The sequence below is a fragment of the Pan paniscus genome, chromosome 4 (genome assembly GCF_029289425.2).
Source record: "Pan paniscus chromosome 4, NHGRI_mPanPan1-v2.0_pri, whole genome shotgun sequence".
NCBI lineage: Eukaryota > Metazoa > Chordata > Mammalia > Primates > Hominidae > Pan > Pan paniscus.
In genome coordinates this window covers 163,238,974-163,266,140 of record NC_073253.2, presented here as the reverse complement: position 1 = coordinate 163,266,140, position 27,167 = coordinate 163,238,974, and the positions used below count along the sequence as shown (strand labels likewise).

Genomic DNA, 27,167 nt, shown 5'->3' with positions numbered 1-27,167 from the left:
AGGACAATGTGTTAGATCCATTCCATGTTATTTCCATGCGCAGGTCAGTTTCATTTTGCCATTGGATCCTCTCAGGGCCCCCGAGATTGTGAGGGCTGCAGAATAAACGCTCTTGCAAACGCATGCTGACTGATTCCTCCATTCACTGCAAGGATGTCTTCAGATGCCTGATGCAGACTGGCAGGTTTATAAGAAGACAAGGAGCTGCCATTTGCACTGCACATCTGAGGGCACGGGAGGCGCAGTGTGAGGTCAAGAGAGTAAATCCGCATTTCTATCACTTGGACACATACCCGGTCGCTTGGATGTGATGGGAGTCTCTCTTGCTAACGTGGCAAATTCTCCCCCTGGCAGGAGGGCCTGAGTCTGCTGGCTGCCTGCAGTCACAGAAACTGGCAGAGCCAAGGAATTCCGGGCACAGCTGTCAGTGAAGGAACAAAGGTGAATGTGAATTTGTGATGAGGGAGGACCTTATGCTTGGGGCCTTTTAAGAGTTTTTATCAAGAAAGAAGGACAGGCCTGGCTTGGTGGCTCACACCTGTAATCCCAGCACTTTGGGAGGCCGAGGCAGGTGGATCACTTGAGATCAGGAGTTTGAGACCAGCCTGGCTGACATGGTGAAACCTCGTCTCTATGAAAAATCCAAAATTAGCTGGGTGTGGTGGTATGCACTGGTAATCCTAGCTACTCTGGAGGCTGAGGCAGTAGAATCGCTTAGAACCTGGGAGAAGGAGGTTGCAGTGAGCTGAGATTGCACCACTGTACTCCAGCCTGGGTGACAGAGCGAATCTCTGTCTCAAAAAACAAACAAACAAACAAACAAACAAACCAGAAAAGAAAGAAGGACACCGATCATGGCCCACAGCCGGGAGATGGGGTGCCCTGTTCTGCGGAGCAGGAGACTCAGGTGCACCTGTCTCGGCACTTGCTAGCCAATTACCTCATTCTGTTGGCTCAGGGTTACTCCCTGCCAACAGTCAGCTGCTTCTTAAGCCCAAAAGTTGTTTGTGAGTGACAACTTGTCATAGCCACTGCTAAATTGTGCAGGACCAATGGGATCGAGCCTTCCCACCTCTCTGCCTTATGTGTGAGGGGGAACAAAGGCACACACACTCACACACACACATACTCACTTATACAACCACATTTTACTTTTTTTCTGATTAAAATCAGAAGTGCATCTCTGATGTAATGCACTGAGGAGGGCATAGCATCTTGCTAAAAATGCATAACCTCAATCCAATCACCGGAAAATATCAGACAAACCCATATCGAGAGACACTCCACAAAATACCTGACTAATGCTCTTCTAAAGGGTCAAGGTCATAAAAGACAAGGAATAACGAGGAACTGTCACAGACTGGTCAGGGTAAAGGGATGAAGGAGACGTGACAATTAAATGCAATGTGGGATCCTGGATGAGAAAGAAAGGGCAAAGTTAGGAAAAGTCTGTAAATTAGCTAATGGCTTTGTATGGATGTTAATGTCTTGGTTTTGATCTTTGAGTTACGGAAATTTAAAATGTGGACATAGGGGAAGCTGGGTGCGCTCTGTATGGAAACTCTGTGTTCTATCTGTGCAGCTTGTCTGCAAGTCCCAAATGATTTCAATATAAAATGTTTACAAAATTGTAGTGGGGAGGATTGGTTAAAGCTGGAAACTGTCATTCTCAGCAAACTATCGCAAGGACAAAAAACCAAACACCGCATGTTCTCGCTCATAGGTGGGAATTGAACAATGAGAACACATGGACACAGCAAGGGGAACATCACACACTGGGGCCTGTTGTGGGGTGGGGGGAGGCGGGGAGGGATAGCATTAGGAGACATACCTAATGTTAAATGATGAGTTAATGGGTGCAGCACACCAACATGGCACATGTATACATATGTAACAAACCTGCACGTTGTGCACATGTACCCTAAAACTTAAAGTATAATTAAAAAAATAGAATTTACCTCATATCATTGATATGAAGACAAATAAGAGTATCTATTAAGTACTTTGCACAATATCTGGTGCATATTGAGTACTTAAAAGCTATTGTTATTTAAAAAAAACTGGAAGTATAGGCTTAACATTTCAGAAATAAATTCAGTGCTAATTATTAGATTTTTGCACTTGAACCTGGTACAGTTAAACCTATGTGCTTGTGTTTACTTGTTTCTCATTTCATCCCACAGGTGTGGTCAAGGAATTTTGTTATTTTAGGAGCCAATAGTTATGAGTTGAGGTGTTCAAGGCTTGAGTCTCTCTAGATGCCAGGCTTATGTGTGCTCAAGTCCACTTTTGGCATTCTTGATGTGAAATAAGTGTGTAAGAAGCTGACTTGGCTTGGATGCTAATCAAAGTGAAAATATTACTCTCTAGATAGGGTTAATGGGGGTGCTAACATTTCCTATAGTTTTTCCTTTTTCAATTTTCTGGTTTTGACATTGTTCTTTTTAAAATAAATTTATCGCTGGGCGAGGTGGCTCACGCCTGTAATCCCAGCACTTTGGGAGGCTGAGGCGGGTGGATCACCTGAGGTCGGGAGTTCAAGACCAGCCTGACCAACATGGAGAAACCCCGTCTTTACTAAACATACAAAATTAGCCATTCATGGTGGCACATGCCTGTAATCCCAGCTACTCAGGAGGCTGAGGCAGGTGAATCACTTGAACCCAGGAGGCGGAGGTTGCGGTGAGCCGAGATTGCACCATTACACTCCAGCCTGGGCAACAAAAGCAAAATTCTGTCTCAAAAAAACAACAACAAAACACACACACACACACACACACAAGAACAAAAAAACTATGGAATTATAATGAATTGACTTGAAGAAATATGTTAAGTAATTAATAATACTTCTGTCCCATGAAATTGCCAGAAATAATAAAGGTGGTACATGAAAGATCAAAGACTGGGAAAGAAGGCTTTAGAATGAGGGGAAATTTCACTCTGTTAACAATGAAGTAGCTTAAACTGTGGCCATTTAAAAAATACTAGGGGAAAAACATCTATAGGGCTAAAAGGTAGAATCCTACTCCTAACACTCTTCAACCAACTTCACCCAGAATAAATGGAGAAATCGGGGAAAAGCAATTTTATTCTTTAAACACTTCAATTTTGTCCACTGTGAGCAACAGCTAAATTAAAGTATACAAGTTCAAAGCCCAATTTCAGGAGCAGTGACTGAGTATGGAGGAATAACTACTCTTAACATCCACTCAATATTTGTTTCACAAGGATCAATTATATACCATGGCTAATGCACACTTGCAGTGTGCGCCCTGCCACACTGCAGGTGGTGAATGCAAAACACACACCGAGAGTCCTTTTAAGCAGCTAAATGGACACCCCATTACAGATCCATAATGTAGAATGGACGCTCATCTGCAAATGGATTTAGAGCAAAGGGTTCTTAAACGGCCGGGGTACTTAGGTTTAAAAGGCCAGTCACTGGATGTGCAGTCGGAGCACACATGGTTTTTAGGATTAATAATACATCGATGTGTGTCAGTGTTAATATACATTTACAGCTCACAGGCCGTGCGGCTGAGGGTTCAGCCCATTTGCAGCCACATATAAAAGGCCGACTCTGTCCTTCTTCTCATTAATGTCTTCACTCCCAGGAAAATTAGATTACGCAAGGAAAGCCATTCAAATGACACTGAGATTTTCCTTCCTTTAAAGCCTCCGCTAGGAAAAGCTGTTCTCTGTTCTCCTTGCTCCATCAGTGACCCTCAGAGCCTCAGGGAGGCGCTAGGAGGAGGTCCAGTCTCCACTGTTCACTTTGCTGATGTGCCCCCTGCCATTGACAGAGTGCACTAAGCCTGGCACAGCCCAGAGAGCTGTCGGGTGGCTTCTGGCCTGACACAGAGCCCTGAGAGCTGTCGGGTGGCATCTTGTCTTTTTTTTTTTTTTTTAATTATACTTGAAGTTTTGGAATACATGTGCAGAATGTGCAGGTTTGTTACATAGGTATACATATGGTTTGCTGCACCCATCAACCTGTCATCTGGTTTGCTGCACCCATAATAGTTTGCTGCACCCATCAACCCATCATCTACATTAGGTATTTCTCCTAATGCTATCTCTCCCCTAGCCCCCAACCCCCTGACAGGCCTCACTGTGTGATGTTCCCCTCCCTGTGTCCATGTGTTCTCATTGTTCAACTCTCACTTATGAGTGAGAACATGCAGTGTTTGGTTTTCTGTTCCTGTGTTAGTTTGTTGAGAATGATGGTTTCCAGCTTCATCCATGTCCCTGCAAAGGATATGAACTCATCCTTTTTTATGGCTGCATAGTATTTCGTGGTGTATATGTGCCACATTTACTTTATCCAGTCTATCATTGATGGGCATTTGGGTTGGTTCCAAGTCTTTGCTATTGTGAATACTGCTGCAATAAACATACGTGTGCATATGTCTTTATAGTAGAATGATTTATAATCCTTTGGGTATATACCCAGTAATGGGATTGCTGGGGCAAATGGTATTTCTGGTTCTAGATCCTTGAGGAATCGCCACACTATCTTCCACAATGGTTGAACTAATTTATACTCCCACCAACAGTGTAAAGGCATTCCTATTTCTCCAGATCCTCTCCAGCATCTGTTGTTTCCTGACTTTTTAATGATCACCATTCTAACTGGCATGAGATGGTATCTCATTGTGGTTTGCAGATGACGTGATTGTATATTTGGAAAACCCCATCGTCTCAGCCCAAAATCTCCTTAACCTGATAAGCAACTTCAGCAAAGTCTCAGGATACAAAATCAATGTGCAAAAATCACAAGCATTCCTATATACCAACAATAGACAAACAGAGAGCCAAATCATGAGTGAACTCCCATTCACAATTGCTACAAAGAGAATAAAATACCTAGGAATCCAACTTACAAGGGATGTGAAGGACCTCTTCAAGGAGAACTACAAACCTTGCCTTCTTTTTAAGTTTATCGAAGCTTTCACCATACTGTGTGACAGAAGAGATGCCTGTAAGCGGTGTCATTTAGGAATTAAGTCTCACGCACGTGCCATCAGACCCAGAACTTTAAGTACAGAAAGCCCCCTTCACTTATCAGCATTCGTAAGCCTGGAACCCTCACATCTTTGAAATATTGAGACTATTTGAAATAGTATTTTTCAGAGCAATTGCGGCAAGGGTGGGAAAGGAGAGGCACTATTTAGTATTTACAGAGCAGCTTTATTAATGATTCTCTTGCAGAAAGTCAAGGCAGGAAGGTCTTTTAATAAAGCACACATGAAAATAACGGGAAGATTAGTTAAACATAGAAATAAATAAAATCATATGCATAATTAAATAAGAAAGTCAAGCCCTTTGAGGCCTTATTGTGCCCTGCTAAGAGCTTTGTGTGTGTTATCTTACACTATCCTCACAATAAACCTAGGAAGTAACTCCCCACTTTTCCAGATGAGGAAACCAAAGTTCAGAAATGTTAAATCAGTCACTTAATGTCAGATACCCAATGGCAGAGCTGGGATTGGAACTCAGGATTGCCTGACTCTGCAGCAAGTGCACTCAACTGCCCCTTCACTATTTTTCAAACTGTGATATGGCCTATTGGTGGGTGGAAAATCAGTGTAATGGGTAATAACTGGTATTAAAAAAAAACGAGGCCGGGCACAGTGGCTCATGCCTGTAACCCTAGCACTTTGGGAGGATAAGGTGGGCGGATGACTTGAGGTCAGGAGTTCGAGACCAGCCTGGCCAACATAGTGAAACCCTGTCTTTACTAAAAATACAAAAATTAGCCGGGTGTGATGGCACATGCCTGTAATTCCAGCTACTTGGGAGGCTGAGGTAGGATAATTGCTTGAAACCAGGACAGGGAGATTGCAGTGAGCCAAGATCGTGCCGCTGCATTCCAGTTTGGGCGACAGTGAGACTCTATCTCAAAAAAATAAAATAAAATAAAAAATGAAATAGAAAAGAAACATGGAGTAAAATATCATTTTGTGAGTTTTGTTTCAATTTCCTACTTGTATTTAGACATATACACTTGTGTGTCTATGTGTCTGTGTATCTGTGTCTGTGTCTGTGTGTGTGCCTGTGGGTAAGTGTGAGACGCTCTGCTCTTCACTATACCTGCCTCTGATAGAGCCATTTGAAGGTCACACTGAAGGTCTCTTGCAAGCAAGGTGTGCAGCCTCTAAATTCTCTGTTCTTGTGAGAAGCATTTTCTTTCTTATATTACCTTTCCCCCAAGAATCTCAGGGCTTCAGCTATTCTGTGCACAGCAGTGTAGATAAATTAATAATACAATTTAAAACCGATTCCACCAAGATAAATAGCGCTTCCTAGATTAAGAGTGTAGCTGGCCAGAATGAATGAAATTTACTAACCCTGAGATGCTTAATCTTCCATTACATAGAAGTTAATGATTATAAGAAAGGAGTGATGGTAATTCACTTCTGCTTTTACAGGAAATCCGACCATCTCATTTTTAGCACATCTTTCTTCTCAGCACACCTCAGTGCCAAGGATAACTGCCCTGCTCCTATAGGTACGTTGGCCAATGGTCATAAATCAAAGCCTACTCTTTACAAAGGCTTATGCCTTCTGGCATGCATGGGCTTGCAAGATGTCTCGGGGGATTTGATGGGAAGGCTACTTGGATGTCCCTTCTGTTACCCACTCAGAGAAGCCTAGGGAGGGTCTGTTTTCCAACCATAGCAGGGAAGTGGCGGCACATACCTTTAGCACAGTCTGCTCCTAGAAATCCTGGGAAACAGTGACACACCCCGGACACACATTCACCATTCCCATGGCAGTTACGTGGACAGTCCTGCACTGAATCTGAAAAAGAGATAAATGTAGTGATTACCTTTTCCTTTGTCTACTGGTGCAGTAATTTAACCGTCAGTAACTTGCCACTTTTAAAGACCAGTGGTAGTAATCTCAGATGCCTGTAATAGGGGATCGGTCAGCAATATGAATGAGTGAAGGAAGAGAATAGGGAGTGGTGGGGACTGGGACAGCTTGAACAGTGCTCTCCAGGTGATGGCCCCAGGCAGGAATGCAGGGCTAGTAGTGCTGTAACTTTCACTTTTTAAGAATAAACTACCAGTCTCATCAATCATAGTGGCTCACAGCTGTAATCCCAGCACTTTGGGAGGCTGAGGCAAGTGGATCACATGAGGTCAGGAGTCTGAGACTAGCCTGGCCAACATGGTAAAAACCCATCACTACTAAAAATACACACAGACACACACACACGCACACACACAATTAGCTGGACATGGTGATGCATGCCTGTAATCCCAGTTACTTGGGAGGCTGAGGCAGGAAAATAGCTTGAACCCAGGAGGCAGAGGTTGCAGTGAGCTGAGATGGCGCCATTGCACTCCAGCCTGGGTGACAGAGCGAGACTCAATTTCAAAAACAAAACAAACAAAACAAAACAATAGAAAAAATAAACTATCATTCTGGATTTAAAAACTATGAAAGCTCCCACGTTTAAATGTTGACAAGTTTTTAAACACTGTACCCACAACCACCCCCCAACCTTCATCATCCCACTCAGTTAAGATTTGGTCTGATGTGCAGGGTATCAGTTTTTAGCCTTAGGTATAGACAGTGGTTCTTCAAAATAGGAGTAGTTATTCCTAACCTCAGATTTGTAGAGTAAAAATATTCCTTGCTTTAAGGAATTCTAATAAAAGAAAAACCCAAATGCATAGACTGCTTAAATTAGGCAGGATTTTGGAATTCTTTAAATAGGAGGTTTGCGGTTATACAAATGTCCTTTTATGCTTAGCTTTTAAGGATGTTATTTTTCATGAAAATGAATTAGTTCACATTTGGCTGTAACCTGCATCACCGTCTTATCTTGTGATTTACCTTTCTATGTGTACTCTCAAGTAATACCTTCAAAGGAATGATTTTGGAACTATTTAATGTTGATTTGGGTCTGCACAGAAATAGTCATATTCTTTAAAAATTATTACCATAATCCTAATTTTTGTCTTAAAACAAAATACATTTAGACTTTCAGGTTCCAAATTACTAAGATGAAAAGGAAAGTATAAGTCACTATTCTCAAAATGTGATGTTATATCACCCTTGGAGAGTTGGGGACTTTGACCTGGTGACATGGTATGAAAGGCTGTGAAGTCTAATTGTTCCTAATGGAGGTACCTGAGAGTGATAAAGGATGTGTTGCCTTTAAACCTGATTTCCCATTTACTCCCACTCTGGATCGAAACTTCGAATCACACAGTTTTGTTTTCTTTCTACAGTGTTTCCTTTCTCAGCTCTCATCTTCCAGAACTACACTGTGGTTGGTTTCTGGCACTCTGTGGAAAACTCAACGAGTATATTTGCTTTTTCAAAATCAGACAAAAGACCATAGGCCCCATCAAGCCAGTTTCCTTAATGTGTAACAACAATTAACATTTCAGACTGAAACTCCTTGAGGTTGGCTGTGTAAATGTCGGCTGAGAAGCATCCAGGTGGCTACCTATTTGTTTCATTTATTCATTTATTTTTTGAATTCATCACTCATTCAAAAAGCGTTAGGTGCTTTTGTAGATCAGCAAATCTACAATTTCACACGGTGCTGGGAGATCATTCTCCCTGGGTCTGTCATGTTTCTGAATGTCTTGAGAGCACAGGCATTGACTGCCTTAGTTCTGAACTATCTCTTCAAGGCTGTCTGTATTGGGAACAGCCTTGGGAGACAGCGATAGTGTCTCTCTCCTGAGTAAAGGGCAGGTTTACTTATTACCCAGTATAGTAAAGACAATATCTCCCTCTGGAACAAAGAATAAGCAAGCTTACTTCCCATTCTAAGAGACTCGGGTTCAGTAAGCTCAGGATTTTTCTCCTGCAGTGCAACCCATGACATATGTACTGGCATCACCCGACCTGAGGGAGGCCCTGAGGTGTTACTCTGAGGGAACTGGGGCTTGGGGAACAGAACATGTGCTGACACTCTGGATATTGCATTGCTCTGAGTAATAAAGTCCCTTGTCTCTGACCCATGAGTCTCATGTCTTCTGATGGCATCCATGAAACTGTGTCAGGCTAACATGTTAGCTTGCAATTAGGGTAAGATCTCAGATCTGTCACATTCTTACATATGATTCAGTCTACTAACTGAGCACTTATTATATGCAAAACACTATATAACAAGGCATTGGAGATACCATGGTGACAAAGACAGATATAGTCCCCTCATATGCAAAGCCCTCATAAAGCTTTGCACAATAATAGAGAATACAAGCTAAAAAAACAAACAAATTAAATAAGCAAAAATTACAATAAGTGCTTTGAACAGAATAAGATACTGAGATGGAGTAACGAAAGGAAGCTACTTAAAGAGAATGTTCAGGGATGGCCTCTCTACTCTATGCAGGTGACTCTGAAGGATAAGCTGAAACCAGCAAGCAAAGAGCTGAGGGAAGGGTATTCCAGGTCAGAGGAATAGCTTATGCAAAGGCTCTGGGGTGGGAAAGAGAGGAACTGAATCCAATGTGGATGCAGGTTAGCAAACAAGGGAGAGCGTGACATTAGTTGAGTTTGGAGAGATCCAGGCAGAGAGATGGATCATCCAGGGACATGTAGACCAGCGGTCCCCAACCTTTTTGCCACCAGGGACTGGTTCCATGGAAGACAATTATTCTACAGACTGGGGCTTGGGGATGGTTTTGGAATGATTCAAGCACACACATTTACTGTGCATTTTATTTCTATTATTATTACATTGTAATATATAATGAAATAACTATACAACTCACCATAATGTCAAATCAGTGGGAGCCCTGAGCTTGTTTTTCTGCAACTAGATGGTCCCATCTAGGGGTGATGGGAGACAGTGACAGATCATCAGGCGTTATATTCTCACAAGGAGCATACAACCTAGATCCCTCGCATGCACAGTTCACAATAGGGTTTGCCCTCCTATGATAATCTAATGCTGCTGCTGATCTGACAGGGGGCGGAGCTCAGTCAGTAATGCAAGCAATGAAGAGCAACTGTAAATAAAGATAAAGCTTCACTTGCTCACCTACTGCTCATCTCTTGCTCTGCGGCCCAGTTCCTAATGGGCCACAGACCTCATTGTGATCTGCACATGGAGGGATCTGGGTTGCATGCTCCTTATGAGAATCTAATGCCTGATGATCTATTACTGTCCCCCATGACCCCCAGATGGGATCATCTAGCTGCAGGAAAACAAGCTGAGGGCTTCCACTGATTTGACATTATGGTGAATACTGATCTGCGGCCCTAGGGTTGAGGACCCCTGCTGTAGAACATGTGGATGACTTGGGTTCTATTCTGGAACTTCTGGGTACAAATGAAACATTTAAACAGAGGAACATCATTCTCCAGCTTGCATTTTTTGAAGTCATTCCTACAGCTAGGTAGAGATTGCTTCTCACTGAGCATCTGGGTCTGGGGATGGTTTGGTGGAAATTGACATTCTTGAGGTCAAGGCTCCCTGTTCTCAAAACTTACATCTTTGGCAATCAAGCAGCAAAGGTCCAGGAAGCTCTTTGCCACCACAGTCCCATGGAAAAGGCCCGAGATCTTTGCACAGTCTCTTTGCTTGGCTGGAGGGCTTCACTTGAGGTATTTATCATTGTGTCTCAGCTCCTGGGTGTTTTCCTCACTTTCCTCATTCTGGGCTTTGTACCACTTCCTCTTTGCTCCTGTAATTCTTATATAAATCTATCTTCTCTCACCAAGCTCTTGATCTGAACTGTTCATCGAGGTATTCTCAATGCTTGGTATACAATAGGTCCTTGGTAAATAGTTGTTGAAGTGTGCTTATGTGTGTGTGTGCCTGTGTGTATGTGTATGTCTATGTGTATGTGTGTCTGTGTGTGTGCATGTGTGGGAGGGTAGGAGAATCCAAAATAAACAAAAATTGTAATAAAGAGTATTTTTCATTTAACTTTCCCAACAACTCATATTTAAAGTATTTTCACAGTTTCTGAGGGAAAAACAATGATGTGGCAAAGCTAAAATATAAAGGAACTCACATTTCAATCCCCTTTCTCCAGCACTCAGTTAAATATTATTTTTAAGATATTATCAGTTTTCCTTTTTGTTTACATTTTCTTGAGGAAGAAGTGGCCTCCAGATGTGAGATCAAGCCCAGGAAATGGGATTTTATCCAAGTGGAGGCTGGCATCGTGCTTCCAGAAAGCTGCTCTGTTGTCTCGAGAAGAAACTCGTTTCTGAAAGCAGGCTGCTTCTCTCCAAAACACATCAAAAGACTTCCCTGAGTCAAAGATATATTTAGTGTGATCGCTGGTAGACACCTGTCTAACATTTTCCTTCTGTTTCACATCACGGGGGTTTACAGCACTCCTGGCTGCTCTTGATGGAGAATGTTCTGATGATAGGTATGTGTGGGAGAACCTCTGAACCAAATAAAACACTGTTCTTTTCCCTGCATTTCAGGCCAATTACTATCATTGCTCCATCAAGATGTCTGCCCAACTATTAGGCCAATTACCTTTGACTTTCTCTTTGAGCTACAGTCCAGACAAGAGAGATCCTCTTGGGAGAATTGCTATTCCCAGCTCCAACAGGCCAGGGTGAGTGATGGCCTGGGGGAAGGGAATTTCACTACCACAATGCCTGTGTCCATGTGGATAAAGGAAAAGGAGGACAGGAGTTGTTGGGAAATAATCCGAACCCCAGAAAATGTGCTAAGTTTAGAGGGAAAAGGATTTAGTTGGCTAGAATCCAAAGAAATCCAGTGGTTAAAAGCACAGGCTCTGGAAAGTATGAATCCTGATTTCACCTTTTCCTGGCTGTGTGTGACCTTGGGCAAGTTTTCTAACTTCGTTTAGTCTTGGCTTCCTCAGTTGGAAAATGCAGAGAATTGTGATAGTGCTACCTCATGTGGCTACTCCATGGGTTGAGGAAGCAAGAGACACGAAGGCATAATACTGGGGCTAGCATACCGTTGATGCTCTATAAATGCATAGCTGTTCTTGTTGTTATGAACCACTTCTCTGAATTCTTGTAGACCCCAGCTGAGCCAGCTGCTGTGCAGGGTGTGTGCTGTCACGTACGTGTCAAGCCTCTTGAGTTCAAACACAGAGTGACACAAAGGAAGTCGTTTCTCATCATGTTCTTAAACTAAAGATTTTTAAAAATCTCAACATCTCAAGCTGGTTCCAAATTTGTTTCTAGTTTTTTCCTTTTGTGAGCTAGTCTCTACCCTATTACTTTTCTTCCCCGTTGGTACCTAACCTAATTCTGGGTATTTTCCCTCTGTGGAACGCTTCTCCACTGACTTTCATTATACAAAGTTTATGACATGACTTTAGAGTAGGGGTTGGCAAACTTTGTCTGTAAAGGGACAGAGAGTAAGGATTTAGGCTTTGTGGGCCATATGGTCTCTGCTGCAATGACTCAACTCTGCCATGACAGTGGGAAAGCTGCCATAGACAATATGTAAACAGATGTATGGGGCTGCTCCAATAAAACTTTATTCATAAAAACAGGCAGTGGGCCAGATTAGGCCCATGGGCTACAGTGGAGCCAACTCCTGCTTTGGACCGTTTGGCCAGCCTTGATAGGGTCAGTCTTTGCTTAGCAGAAGGAATAAGGATTGACTTGAATCCCATGGTCAGTACCAAAACTCTATATGATTTTACACCTTTCTGAAGTTGTGGCCACTGATGAAGAATTGCCACCTGAATTTCAGGTTGGATTACACAGCTCTTTGAAGAGTCAGGGAGCCCCTCAGGAAAATCCATGGGACCAATAGAAAAGTTCTTAAAATGTAATCAATAGAAAAACAGCGATACTAGACATATTCCTAAGGAAAAAGAAATAATCGGATGTCACTTAGTGACCACCAACATATGCCACACACGTTTTATTTGTCATGATACCCACATCACCCTCTACTTCCTGGATGTGGTCATTATCTTTTCACAGCTGATGAAACTGAGGCTCAGAGAGATAAGTGAATTGCCCAGTTAAGATGTGGGGAAGAAAATCTTGGATTTAATGCTGGAGCTACCAGGTCTTTCTTCAAGAAGCCACCCTGTGGGGGCTTCCCCAGTGAATCTTGAGATCTACAACTAAAAGTTTTTGGGACACATGGTGTTGTACAAAGGCAGTGGACAAGACCCAGAAGCCCATGCCATTTCCATTGTTTCCACAACCTGGGTCTTTGAGAGATTCAGCTTTCTGAATCTCAATTTATTCTTCTGTGAAATGGGTCTAATAATCTTCCCTGATTCACAGAGGTTCTACCCAGGATCAATTATTATTGTCAGGAGAAGATTAAAAATCCCAATAACATAACTTTAATGAAAATATCTGCAGCTTCTTTGCTTGTTAACATACTTAGGGTTTGTTGTAGAAAAACTTTATGAAATCTTCCTCAAGTGAATGACCCTTTTAGAGCTTTGTATTGCATGTATAAGGACATTTTGGTTGAAACTTCGCTTTTCTCTTGATAGCTAATAGAAAGCAGGGCTACCCTATGCCAAAATGATAAGTACTTAATTAAAACACTTCGAGATTTACCTACTCAAGAATAAAAACATGATTTTTAAATGTCTATATAATTTCTCTGATTTAAAGTTTTTTTAAAAATCACTTTTTATTAATATTTTGAGGTTCCCTTAATTTTTAAGAAAAATTCTGAGCTGATGTGAATCGCCAGTAGTTTCTCTACTATATGCTTAGAGATTTATATATTTGTTTTATTTAATCCCCACAATGGCCCTATGAGGTGGGCATTCACGTTAGTTCCTATTTTACTATGAGGAAACTGAGGCTTATCAAAGTCAAGTGATTTGCTTAGGTAGTGTGGTCAGGACTCAACCCAGGCAGTCTGACCCAAACTCTTAACCTCAATTTCATCCTTGGTGAATTTTTCATGGTTTAAGCAGCATTTCCATTTAATCAGAGCTAGTTTCAGGTGGGTGACACTATAAGGCCTAAACAAAGGATCCTGGTTGGTTGTCATCTGTAGTAGAAACTACCTTAGAAGATGTGTCTTCTGCAGAGAAGCCCAGAACATTTCTATCTTCCCTTCATGGCGTACCATCTCAGAGACCCCACACCTACCTAGGACAACAGTATTGAAGGAAACCATCTCTTTGTCTTTTCCATCATTGTAGAAGGCCAGATGCCACAGGCCCACATCCAGGTACTGCACAAACACGGCTTCATTCTGAACCAAGGTCTGTATGCTCCGGCGTTCCCTGGGAGACTCAACCACACTCCACTTCTCCTTCCCGTCCAGACGTTCCATGAAGTCATACTGGGAAAAGGAGAGAGAGTACCATGCATGAGACAAGGTGTGGATGTGGTCCCATACCTGGTACCTTCCCCCCCACCCATTTGTTAATGGAGAAAGACCTTTTTTGTAGCACATTTTGCTATGAACTTATCCAGGAAAACAAGAGCCGCAAAATGTGTAACAATAATAACAGTCATTATTTATTATGCTTTATAATTATTGCTACTATTAATACTTTTATTACTCTAGGCCACAATCTCTTATCTGTTGTCCTGAAATCCAAAGAGCTTTAACCCAAAGTTTTTTTCTTTTTGTTTGTATGTGTGCATCGTGTGTGTGTGTGTGTGTGTGTGTGTCTGTGTGTGGTGGGGGGAGTGGTATACGCTGTTGCTCCAGTCCCCCTCTGCATTATGTAATACAGAGGATATGCAAAGTATAACTTTTCCATAATCCTCCAAATTCTGAATTTCAAAATGTAATTGAAACTTTCCTGAGAGTTTCAGATAAGGAATTATGAACCCATGTTACCAGCTACCATTTTATTGATCATTTACTAGGAGAAATGGCACAGCAGAAGGGCTATGATGAGGGCTATGGAGCCTGAGAGAATCCTGAATGAGGTGCTTACTAGCTTCTCCTGTCTGTGCCTTGGTTTTCCCATTGGCAAACTGAAAATAAGAGTGTCTATGTTATGGGGTTGTTGTGAGGATTCAGATAATATTTAGACAGTGCCTGGCACCCAGCAAACACAAAATACATGTTAGCCGTCATGATCGTTATTATCATTTTATTCAATTCTTGCAGAAACCCTGATTTGGTACCTATCTTGGTGTTATTTACATCCATATTTTACAGATAAGAAAGCTGAGGCTCAGAGAAGTCAAGCAACTTTTCCAAAGTCACACAGCTCCTAAGTGGCCAAGCAAAAATTTAGACATAGATTGGCTTGGTGTTTATGTTCATGCCCTTATAGTGCCCAGCCTTGGATAAACCAGCAATTAAAGTTTAACTTTGTTTCAGTGGAAACCAGGTTCAGAAATGGAAGTGATTAATGAGAGACAGAGTGGTCAACTAAGCCTATCAGGATAAGGGGATGGGGAGGTCAAATGGGACCCAAGGAGGCCTGTTCTAAATAATAGGTGAAATGCTGTAGCAGGCAAGTGGGAGCTATTGAAGACTCTTGAGCAGTGACTGATGTGATGAAAGGGATGTTTTAAGGAATTAGTTTGTAGGAAGGATATGAGATATTCTAAAGGGAGAAAAAATGAAAGTAGGAGGACCAATTAGGAAGTGATTGCAGAAACCCAGGGCTGAGGTGAAAAGGGTTTGATCAGGACAGTGAATGAGAAGGGGGGGGACAACTTTGGAGGAACATATCTAAGGAAGAGGTGACAGGGCTTGACCATGGGCTGGACAGAGATGATGAAGGAGAAGGCAAAGAGGACACCAGTGTTTCTTACTTGTTGACAAGAAAATCGATAAAACCCCAGTAGAACTGGACTAATCTTGTGAACTCTTGCAAAATCACTGCATAGAAAAGTCACTTGCATGCTGACTTCCAGAGAACATTCAAAGTGTAGGTTTTAGCCGATGAAAACCACCACTGTAGGATTAAGCAATCTCTCCACTTTCCCTCCCATAAAAAGGTTTTTATGGGTTACAGACATCAACTATAACCCCTTTTACGAACTTCACAGAATGAAACTCCAGGAATCTCCTAATGTGCCTTTCCCGTCGTCAGAATCGCTAGTTTTTCCACCTGAAATGTGATCACTGAAAACAAAAGACTCTATAATCTTAAACACAAAGGCTTTGCCATCAGACAAACCTGGGTTTGAATTCTGACTCTGTCACTTACTGTTCTTTGATGTTGGGCAAATCTACTTTTACCTTCTTCTTGGTTTTCATACCAGGGAATAATCACACCTAACATTCAGGGAGGTTATAAGGATGACATGAGATAATGCTTAGGGCAGGGCCAGGAAGATAACAACCATTTTATTAAGTACCTAGGGACTATGAGTCACCTACTTGCAAATCATAATGATCACGGATGAGCAGTGCGTGGTTCTAGTTTCACACGTGGGGCGCTGGTGACGGCCACTGCTTAGAAGTTGAAATTTTCTCCATTTCTCAAGAAATGAGTGTTTAGCTTCTCTCTACCCCATATCCCATTGGTCACAGCTGTCTTTGTGGGATAAAATAAATGATTTAAAGTGATATGACAAACTGATGCTGCTTTTGGAGACCTTTCTAATCAAAGCATTTGTTCCTTAGCAACCTCGAAAATGTCCAACTGCAAAGACCCATGTCTACAAATTGCTGTCAGCCAGAGGAATGGCTGTAACTTCCTTGGTGCCGAGGTGAGAAGGATCTACTTCATTTCGGGTCCAAGTAATCATCCCCATGAGGAAGAGTTTGGGGAAGGTGATTACTTGTGTGGGGCCATTGCTCATTACTAATTTGGGCATCAGTCATCTCTTGCCGAACTGCCTGACCAGCCAAGGGACACAGAAATGGCTTAGGACTAGTGGCAGTGCTCACCGTCCAGCCCAGTAAATTACTCTAAGAAGAGGCATTTTTCAGGGGAAAGAGAAGACATCTATTTTGGCTGGCTCCTCAGAGTCCCCCTGCACAGAAGCACAGAGGGCAGTTTTCATTTAAGGAAGAATCGGCTAGCCAGGGGCTCTGGGAGAAGATCTTGACTCTGATATGATATGGTGTCTGATGTGTCTCAATCCTGTAGCCCTTTATTGTGCTTTATTATCTTCAAAGCACTTATTACCCCCTAAAATGATATAATTTATTTTTATGTGTGTTGTCTTTCTACTAAGAACATAAACTCCAGGAAGACAGGGGTTTCATCTGCAGGGTAGGGTGGTGAAGAGTAAGGACTTCAGAACTACTGCCCCTCTTCCTTCCCAGGTCAGGCCAAATGGTCCTCAAGATCATTTCTTTCTTTCTTTCTTTTTTTTTTTTTTTGAGATGGAGTCTCGCCCTGTCACCCAGGCTGGAATGCAATGGCTTGATCTTGGCTCACTGAAACCTCCACCTCTCGGGTTCAAGCAATTCTCCAGCCTCAGCCTCCCAAGTAGCTGGGATTACAGGCACCTGCTACCACACCCGGGTAATTTTTTGTATCTTTAGCAGAGATGGGATTTCACTATGTTGGCCAGGCTGGTCTTGAACTCCTGACCTCGTGATCCGCTCGCCTTGGCCTCCTGAAGTGCTGGAACTATAGGCGTGAGCCACCGTGCCTGGTCAAGATAATTTCTTATAGGACAACAGGACAGGATCACCCAGGAAAAGATGGTAGCATCTTCTGTTGGTCAAATTCCACTCTATTATGTGTAGGGTGTTTGTTTATCACAATTACCCAGGAGTGTCCCAGTTTATACCTCTTGTTCCTCCTTTCTATCTCAAAGTGCTCTAGAGTGCACATAGGGTCACTATGCATAGATTAACACATGTCAAGCAGCATCACACAGCATCATTCACTGCTGCTATAACTTGGGCAAGGGCTAGAGGCTAGAAATGCAGGGAGGATAAACTGAGCCAGCCATGGAGACTGCCTTCCAGGATAGGGAGACTGGGGGCCAGTGAGAAGCTGGCTTGCAAGGAGGCCATCTGGTGTAGGGGAGCCTCTGCTCTCTAGGATTCCTAGGCTGTAGCCTGGCCAGCTTGCTTGGCAGACTGGCTGACACTAGAAGGAGAGCATTTTCCAAAAGCTCAGGCCCTGGCCAGAGTTTCCTTTTCATCCCTCAACACTGGGAATTGATAACTCAGGCTTAGTATTGGGGACATCTGGCTCCTCTGTTCTAGGACCTCACTGTGATCAATTCGGGACATGGGGATGCTTTGGGAGACCAAACTGTGCCTCGTTGACTAAAGAGGTTACTCTGTAGTGGTCCTACCCATTAGGTCTGCAGAAGCTCTGGAAGGGGTTTAGGAGGCACATGACCAAATCCCAATAGAAGGATGTGTCTGTGCACCGGCTGGCTGCGGGAGGAAGTTTGCCTCCCAAAGCCGCTTGTGTCTCTTGCAGCCACCCAGAGGATGATAGCACAATAACCCAAAGTAAACACCACCTCTCTCCGCCCAGTTCTCTCCTTTTCCCTGGCCTCTGAAAAATAACCCACGTTGGCATGCAATGTGAAGGCTGTGCCTTTGAGTCATCAGTCATACCCCAAAGTGGCATGAAAATGCAACTTTTACGAGAGCTCGAGAGGCAAAGAAATAAACCATAGCAAATATTTGACTGATCCAATTATAAATCTCCCCACTTCTTGGCAGAGACTGAGGAGGAATGGTAATTAAGATAACTTAGTGGGTTTCCAGAGGAGCGGGAGGAGAGCAGCAGAGCCTGGACTGTGGAGCGGGGGCTGTTACTTTCCCAGAAGGGAAGGTGGCCACAGGCAGGGACCGGGCAGCCCAGAGATGCTTCTAGAAACCACATTGATACACACCTGCCAGAGAGGGCAAGGTTAAAGACAGACTCATTGCCCTTCGGGAAGATGTTATTACTGGGTCCAGGACCCCCCAAAAAGGGGGGGATGACTTCATGCTATTTGGAACATTTTCTTGCTGAGGGTCAACACGAATGGGAAAAGCAATAAATGCTGACATTTCCCGGGGAAGCCTGCCACTCCCCTCACTCTGCACTGGCAGCATTGCTGGCCTCCTGACGATGTCTGATGTTGATTCTACCTCAGATGGCAGGGCACGCTCAGCAGTTGGTGGGATTGCAGGGAAGTGGCACGTGTGAGCTAGAGCTGCTTGAAGCCACATGACCACAGGGTCTCTGGTCACATCCAGAGATGGTGGGAATGACTTAGCTGCAGTGGGTCGCTCACTCCTGGGGGCCTGTTCATTTCTTTCTGCCTCCAGCCAGGCCTGTGGCAAAGTGCGCCCAGCTGATTCCTCATTAAAGCTCAGCACAATTTCTTTGCTCTCCTTCAAAGGGGCTGAGTGCTCAGGGAAGGGGGAGGAATGACAGCTCCAGTGGGGGCTGGCTTCCCTGAGTGTGGCCTTGCCTGTCTTTTTCAGGACTCCCTGCTCAGTTCCTACTTACAGTATCTGAGTCACTTAACTAAATGCAATCGGCCCAGCTGCAGGCACCACTGCTCGGGCCACTATAAGAACCAGTCCCTGAGCTTCTGGACAGGAAACAGCATCTGCATTTCCAGACTGTAGCAGCTCATCATGCCAGGCTCCACAGGCAAGAATCAAGCAGATGGAAGCTACAGAGGAAACAAACAGGGTTCCCTGAAATCAGCAGCTGGGGAGAATTTATCTTACAAGGGTGGAATTCTTGATTCTTTCATTACATGTCCTCTTGCAGCAGCAGCAAAAGTAATAAAAAATAAGAGCCTATTTTTGCCTGGGCGCTTGCTACATGCCAGGCATAATAGCAAATGCTGATGTGTGTTATCACATTTCATCCTCCCCAAAACCCTAGTCTCATCTCAGAAGAGAACAGTGGTTTCTAGAGAAGTTAAGGAATGGATCCAGTGCCATTGAGCTTGGTTGGTGGCCAAGCAAGGATTTGAAGTTGGATTTGCATGAGTTTTAACAATTATGGGGGACAGATCCATCTTTTCCAAGAACCTAGTTGTAGCTGCCAGCATATCTGGTGGCTGGCCTGGTTTGTTAAGTCCCCTCATGATGCCACTGAGCGGATAAGGAGGAGGAAGGAAGAGCTTAGCAGTGCTAGGGTCAGACCTGGGCAGAGCAGGCTGGCCTGAGGACAGGGAGACATCACACTGGGGCAGAGAAAAAAGGGTGCCTGGAAAGGTCTGGATGGCTTTGCTGGGTGTTGGCTATACTTGGTCTGTAAGTGGCTTTGGGAGCTGGCCCCTTCCCAATTCCCTAAACGCCACTCCACCTGTATGTTTTCCAGCCATACTGCTCTTCTCTCTGTTCCTGGAAGATGCCAAGCTCATCCCAGCCATAGGGCCTTTGCACCAGCCTTTCCCTCTGCCTGGCCTATTCTTTCTCCTGATCTCGCAGCTGCTTGCTTCTTGTTAATCCTGCCTTTGCATAAATATCATGACCTAAGAAAGGGCTTCCCTGACTACCCAACTGAAATACCTCTATCAAAATGTAAATCAAAACCACAATGAGATACTATCTCACACAAGTCAAAATGTCTACCATTAAAAAGTCAAAAACAACATGCTGGCATGGCTGTGAAGAAAAGCGAACACTTACACACTGTTGATGGGAATGTGAATTAATTCAGCCACTGTGGAAAACAGTTTGGAAATTTCTCAAGTAACTTAAAACAGAACTACCATTCAACTCAGTAATCCTGTTACTGGATATATATCCAAAAGAAAACAAATCCTTCTACCAAAATGACACATGCACTCATATGTTCATTGCAGCACTATTCACAATAGTAAAGATGGGATCAACCTAGGTGCCTACCAACAGTGGATAAAGAAAATGTGGTACATATACACCATGGAATACTATGCAGTCATAAAGAACGAAATCATATTTTTTTCAGCAATATGGATGTAGCTGGAAGCCATCATTCTAAGGAAATAAATATAGGAACAGAAGACCAAACACTACATGTTCTCTCTTATAAGTGGGAGCTAAGCATTGGGTATGCATGGAAATAAAGAGGGAACAACAGACACTGGGGACTATTAGAGAGGGCGGAGAGGGAGGGGGCAAGGGTTGAAAAACTACTGGGATTTTTACTGTTGGTTAACCATTGGGTGCTATGCTCACTACCTGAGAGATGGGATCATTTGTAGACCAAACCTTAGCATCATGCAACATACCCAGGTAACAAACTTGCTCATGTACCTCTGAGTCTAAAAAGAAAGCTGAAATTATTTTTTTAAAAAACCTCTATTACTTCTTCTTGTTTCCAACCTCAGCAAAAACTCATGATTCTTTGAAAAAAAAAACTTGCTACTGATTTACTAATTTAGAATTAATCTTCCCCCTTTTGGATATGAACTTTCTCCAACACTTAAGAGTGGGAGACTTGTTGCTGGAGTTCCAAGATGGCCAAATAGGAAGAGCTCCAGTCTACAGCTCCCAGTGTGAGCATTGCAGAAGATGAGTGATTTCTGCATTTCCAACTGAGGTACCGGGTTCATCTCACTGGGGCTTGTCAGACAGTGGGTGCAGCCCACAGAGTGTACGCCAAAGCAGGGTGGGGCATCACCTCATCTGGGAAGTGCAAGGGGTCAGGGAATTCTCTTTCCTAGCCAAGGGAAGCCGTGACAGATGGTACCTGGAAAATCAGGACACTCCCACCCTAATACTGCACTTTTCCAATGGTCTTAGCAAACAGCACACCAGGAGATTATATCCTGCACATGGCTCAGAGGGTCCCACACCAACGGATCCTCGGTTATTGCTAGCACAGCAGTCTGATATCCAACAGCAAGGTGGCAGCAAGGCTGGGGGAGGGGCATCCACCATTGCTGAGGCTTGAGCAGGTAAACAAAGTGGCCGGGAAGCTCAAACTGGGTGGAGCCCACTGCATCTCAAGGAGGCCTTCCTGCCTCTGTAGACTCCACCTCGGGGGCAGGGCATAGCAGAACAAAAGGCAGTAGAAACTTCTGAAGACTTAAACATCCCTGTCTGACAGCTATGAAGAGAGTAGTGCTTCTCCCAGCATGGAGTTTGAGATCTGAGAACAGACAGACTGCCTCCTCAAGTGGGTCCCTGACCCCCTAGTAGACTAACTGGGAGACACCCCCCAGTAGGGGCCGACTGACACCTCATACAGCCAGATGCCCATCTGAGACGAAGCTTCCAGAGGAAGGATCAGGCAGCAACATTTGTTGTTCTTCAATATTTGCTGTTCTGCAGCCTCCGCTGGTGATACCCAAGCAAACAGGGTCTGGAGTGGACCTCCAGCAAACTCCAACAGACCTGCAGCTGAGGGTCCTGACTGTTAGAAGGAAAACTAACAAACAGAAAGAAGGAAAACTAACAAACAGAAAGGACATCCACACCAAAACCCCATCTGCATGTCACCATCATCAAAGACCAAAAACCACAAAGATGGGGAGAAACCAGAACAGAAAAGCTGAGAATTCTAAAAATCAGAGTGCCACTTCTTCTCCAAAGGAACGCAGCTCCTTGCCAGCAACGCAACAAAGCTGGATGGAGAATGACTTTGACGGGTTGAGAGAAGAAGGCTTCAGATGATCGATAATAACAAACTTCTCAGACCTAAAGGAGGATGTTCGAACCCATCGCAAAGTAGCTAAAAACCTTGAAAAAAGATTAGACGAATGGCTATCTAGAATAAACAGCATAGAGAAGACCTTAAATAACCTGATGGAGCTGAAACCATGGCACGAGAACTACGTGACGCATGCACAAACTTCAGTAGCTGATTCGATCAAGCGGAAAAAAGAGTATCAGTGATTTAAGATCAAATGAATGAAATTAAGCGAGAAGAGAAGTTTAGAGAAAAAAGAGTAAAAAGAAATGAACAAAGCCTCCAAGAAATATGGGACTATGTGAAAAGACCAAATCTACGTCTGATTGATGTGCCTGAAAGTGACAGGCAGAATGGAACCAAGTTGGAAAACACTCTACAGGATATTATCCAGGAGAACTTTCCCAACCTAGCAAGGCAGGCCAACATTCAAATTCAGGAAATAAAGAGAATGCCACAAAGATACTCCTCGAGAAGAGCAACTCCAAGACACATAATTGTCAGATTCACCAAAGTTGAAATGAAAGAAAAAGTATTAAGGGCAGCCAGAGAGAAAGGTCTGGTTACCCACAAAGAGAAGCCCATCAGACTAACAGTGGATCTCTCAGCAGAAACTCTACAAGCCAGAAGAGAGTGGGGGCCAATATTCAACATTCTTAAAGAAAAGAATTTTCAACCCAGAATTTCATATCCAGCCAGACTAAGCTTCATAAGTGAAGAAGAAATAAAATCCTTTACAGACAAGCAAATGCTGAGAGATTTTGTCACCACCAGGCCTGCCTTACAAGAGCTCCTGAAGGAAGCACTAAACATGGAAAGGAACAACCAGTACAAGCCACTGCAAAAACATGCCAAATTGTAAACACCATCGATGCTAGGAAGAAATCACATCAATTAATGAGCAAAATAACCACCTAACATCATAATGACAGGATCAAATTCACACATAACAATATTAAACTTAAATGTAAATGGGCTAAATGCTCCAATTAAAAGACACAGACTGGCAAATTGGATAGAGTCAAGACCCATCAGTGTGCTGTATTCAGGAGACCCATCCCACATGCAGAGACACACACAGGCTCAAAATAAAGGGAGGGAGGAAGATCTACCAAGAAAATGGAAAACAAAAAAATAGCAGGGGTTGCAATCCTAGCCTCTGATAAAACAGACTTTAAACCAACAAAGATCAAAAGAGACAAAGAAGGCCATTACATAATGGTAAAGGGATCAATTCAACAAGAAGAGCTAACTATGCTAAACATATATGCACCCAATACAGGAGCACCCAGATTCATAATGCAAGTGCTTAGGGACCTACAGAGAGACTTAGACTCCCACACAATAATAATGGGAGACTTTAACACCCCACTGTCAACATTAGACGGATCAACAAGACAGAAAGTTAACAAGAATATCCAGGAATTGAACTCAGCTCTGCACCAAGTAGACCTAATAGACATCTACAGAACTCTCCATCCCAAATCAACAAAATATACATTCTTCTCAGCATCACATCACACTTATTCCAAAATTGACTGCATAGTTGGAATTAAAGCACTCCTCAGCAAATGTAAAAGAACAGAAATGATAACAAACTATTTCTCAGACCACAGTGCAATCAAACTAGAATTCAGGATTAAGAAACTCACTCAAAATTGCTCAACTACATGGAAACTGAACAACCTGCTCCTGAATGACTACTGGGTACATAACGAAATGAAGGCAGAAATAAAGATGTTCTTTGAAACCAACAAGAACAAAGACACAACATACCAGAATCTCTGGGACACACTTAAAACCGTGTGTAGAGGGAAATTTATAGCACTAAATGCCCACAAGAGAAAGCAGGAAAAATCTAAAATTGACGCCCTAACATCACAATTAAAAGACCTAGAGAAGCAAGAGCAAACACATTCAAAAGCTAGCAGAAGGCAAGAAATAACTAAGATCAGAGCAGAACTGAAGGAGATAGACACACAAAAAATCCTTCAAAAAATCAGTGAATCCAGGAGCTGGTTTTTTGAAAAGATCAACAAAATTGATAGACCACTAGCAAGACTAATAAAGAAGAAAAGAGAGAAGAATCAAATAGATGCAATACAAAATGATAAAGGGGATATCACCATCGATCCCACAGAAATACAAACTACCATCAGAGAATACTATAAACACCTCTACGCAAATAAACTAGAAAATCTAGAAGAAATGGATAAATTCCTCGACACATACACCCACCCAAGACTAAACCAGGAAGAAGTTGATTCCCTGAATAGAACAATAACAGGCTCTGAAATTGAGGCAATAATTAATAGCTTACCAACCAAAAAAAGTCCAGGACTAGATAGATTCACAGCCAAATTCTAACAGAGGTACAAAGAGGAGCTGGTGCCATTCCTTCTGAAACTATTCCAATCAATAGAAAAAGAGGGAATCCTCCCTAACTCATTTTATGAGGCCAGGATCATCCTGATACCAAAGCCTGGCAGAGACACAACAAAAAAAGAGAATTTTAGACCAATATCCCTGATGAACACTGATACAAAAATCCTCAATAAAATACTGGCAAACCGAATCCAGCAGCACATCAAAAAGCTTATCCACTATGATCAAGTGGGCTTCATCCCTAGGATGCAAGGCTGGTTCAACATATGCAAATCAATAAATGCAATCCATCACATAAACAGAACCAAAGACAAAAACCACATGATTATCTCAATAGATGCAGAAAAGGCCTTTGACAAAATTCAACAGCCCTTCATGCTAAAAACTCTCAATAAACTAGGTATTGATGGGATGTATCTCAAAATAATAAGAGCTATTTATGACAAACCCACAGCCAATATCATACTGAATGGGCAAAAACTGGAAGCATTCCTCTGAAAACTGGCACAAGACAGGGATGCCCTCTCTCACCACTCCTATTCAACATAGTGTTGGAAGTTCTGGCCAGGGCAATCAGGCAGGAGAAGGAAATAAAGGGCATTCAATTAGGAAAAGAGGAAGTCAAATTGTCCCTGTTTGCAGATGACATGATTGTATATTTAGGAAACCCCATTGTCTTAGCCCAAAATCTCCTTAAGCTGATAAGCAACTTCAGCAAAGTCTCAGGATACAAAATCAATGTGCAAAAATCACAAGAATTCCTATACACCAATAACAGACAAACAGAGAGCCAAATCATGAGTGAACTCCCATTCACAATTGCTTCAAAGAGAATAAAATACCTAGGAATCCAACTTACAAGGGATGTGAAGGACCTCTTCAAGGAGAACTACAAACCACTGCTCAACAAAATAAAAGAGGACACAAACAAATGGAAGAACATTCCATGCTCATGGATAGGAAGAATCAATATTGTGAAAATGGCCATACTGCTGAAGGTAATTTATAGATTCAATGCCATTCCCATCAAGCTACCAATGACTTTCCTCATAGAATTGGAAAAAACTACCTTAAAGTTCATATGGAACCAAAGAAGAGCCCACATTGCCAAGACAATCCTAAACCAAAAGAACAAAACTGGAGGCATCATGCTACCTGACTTCAAACTATACTACAAGGCTACAGTAACCAAAACAGCATGGTACTGGTACCAAAACAGAGATATAGATCAATGGAACAGAACAGAGCCCTCAGAAATAATACCACACATCTACAACCATCTGATCTTTGACAAACCTGAGAAAAACAAGCAATGGGGAAAGGATTCCCTATTTAATAAATGGTGCTGGGAAAACTGGCTAGCCATATGTAGAAAGCTGAAACTGGATCCCTTCCTTACACCTTATAAAAAAATTAATTCAAAATGGATTAAAGACTTAAATATTAGACCTAAAACCATAAAAACCCTAGAAGAAAACCTAGGCAATACCATTCAGGACATAGGCATGGGCAAGGGCTTCACGACTGAAACACCAAAAACAATGGCAACAAAAGCCAAAATTGACAAATGGGATCTGATTAAATTAAAGAGCTTCTGCACAGCAAAAGAAACTACCATCAGAGTGAACTGGCAACCTACAGAATGGGAGAAAATTTTTACAGTCTACCCATCTGAAAAAGGGCTAATATCCAGAATCTACAAGGAACTTAAACAAATGTACAAGAAAAAAATCAAACAACCCCATCAAAAAGTGGGCAAAGGATATGAACAGACACTTCTCAAAAGAAGACATTTATGCAGCCAACAGACACATGAAAAAATGCTCATCATCACTGGCCATCAGAGAAATGCAAATCAAAACCACAATGAGATACCATCTCACACCAGTTAGAATGGCGATCATTAAAAAATCAGGAAACAACGGGTGCTGGAGAGGCTGTGGAGAAATAGGAACATTTTTACGCTGTTGGTGGGAGTGTAAACTAGTTCAACCATTGTGGAAGACAGTGTGGCGATTCCTCAAGGATCTAGAACTAGAAATACCATTTGTGCCAGCCATCCTGTTACTGGGTATATACCCAAAGGATTATAAATCATGCTGCTATAAAGACACATGCACATGTATGTCTATTGCAGCACTATTCACAATAGCAAAGACTTGCAACCAAGCCAAATGTCCATCAATGATAGGCTGGTTTAAGAAAATATGGCACATACACACCATGGAATACTATGCAGCCATAAAAAATGATGAGTTCATGTCCTTTGTAGGGACATGGATGAAGCTGGAAACCATCATTCTGAGCAAACTATCGCAAGGACAGAAAACCAAACACCATATGTTCTCACTCATA

At 42.7% G+C, this 27,167-nt stretch overlaps 1 protein-coding gene across 11 annotated transcripts in view; it reads right to left on the bottom strand.

The window, feature by feature from the left end:
- TENM2 (teneurin transmembrane protein 2) overlaps nt 1–27,167 on the bottom strand; it is a 3,238,122-nt gene that overhangs the window by 158,829 nt on the left and 3,052,126 nt on the right. For all 11 annotated transcript variants that reach the window (XM_063604288.1, XM_063604290.1, XM_055112852.2 and 8 more), the window contains 2 exons: nt 14,056–14,251; nt 6,703–6,804 (listed from right to left, as the gene is read on the bottom strand). In XM_063604288.1, the coding sequence (XP_063460358.1) occupies nt 6,703–6,804; nt 14,056–14,251 (298 nt within the window). The remainder of the gene's footprint in view (nt 1–6,702; nt 6,805–14,055; nt 14,252–27,167) is intronic.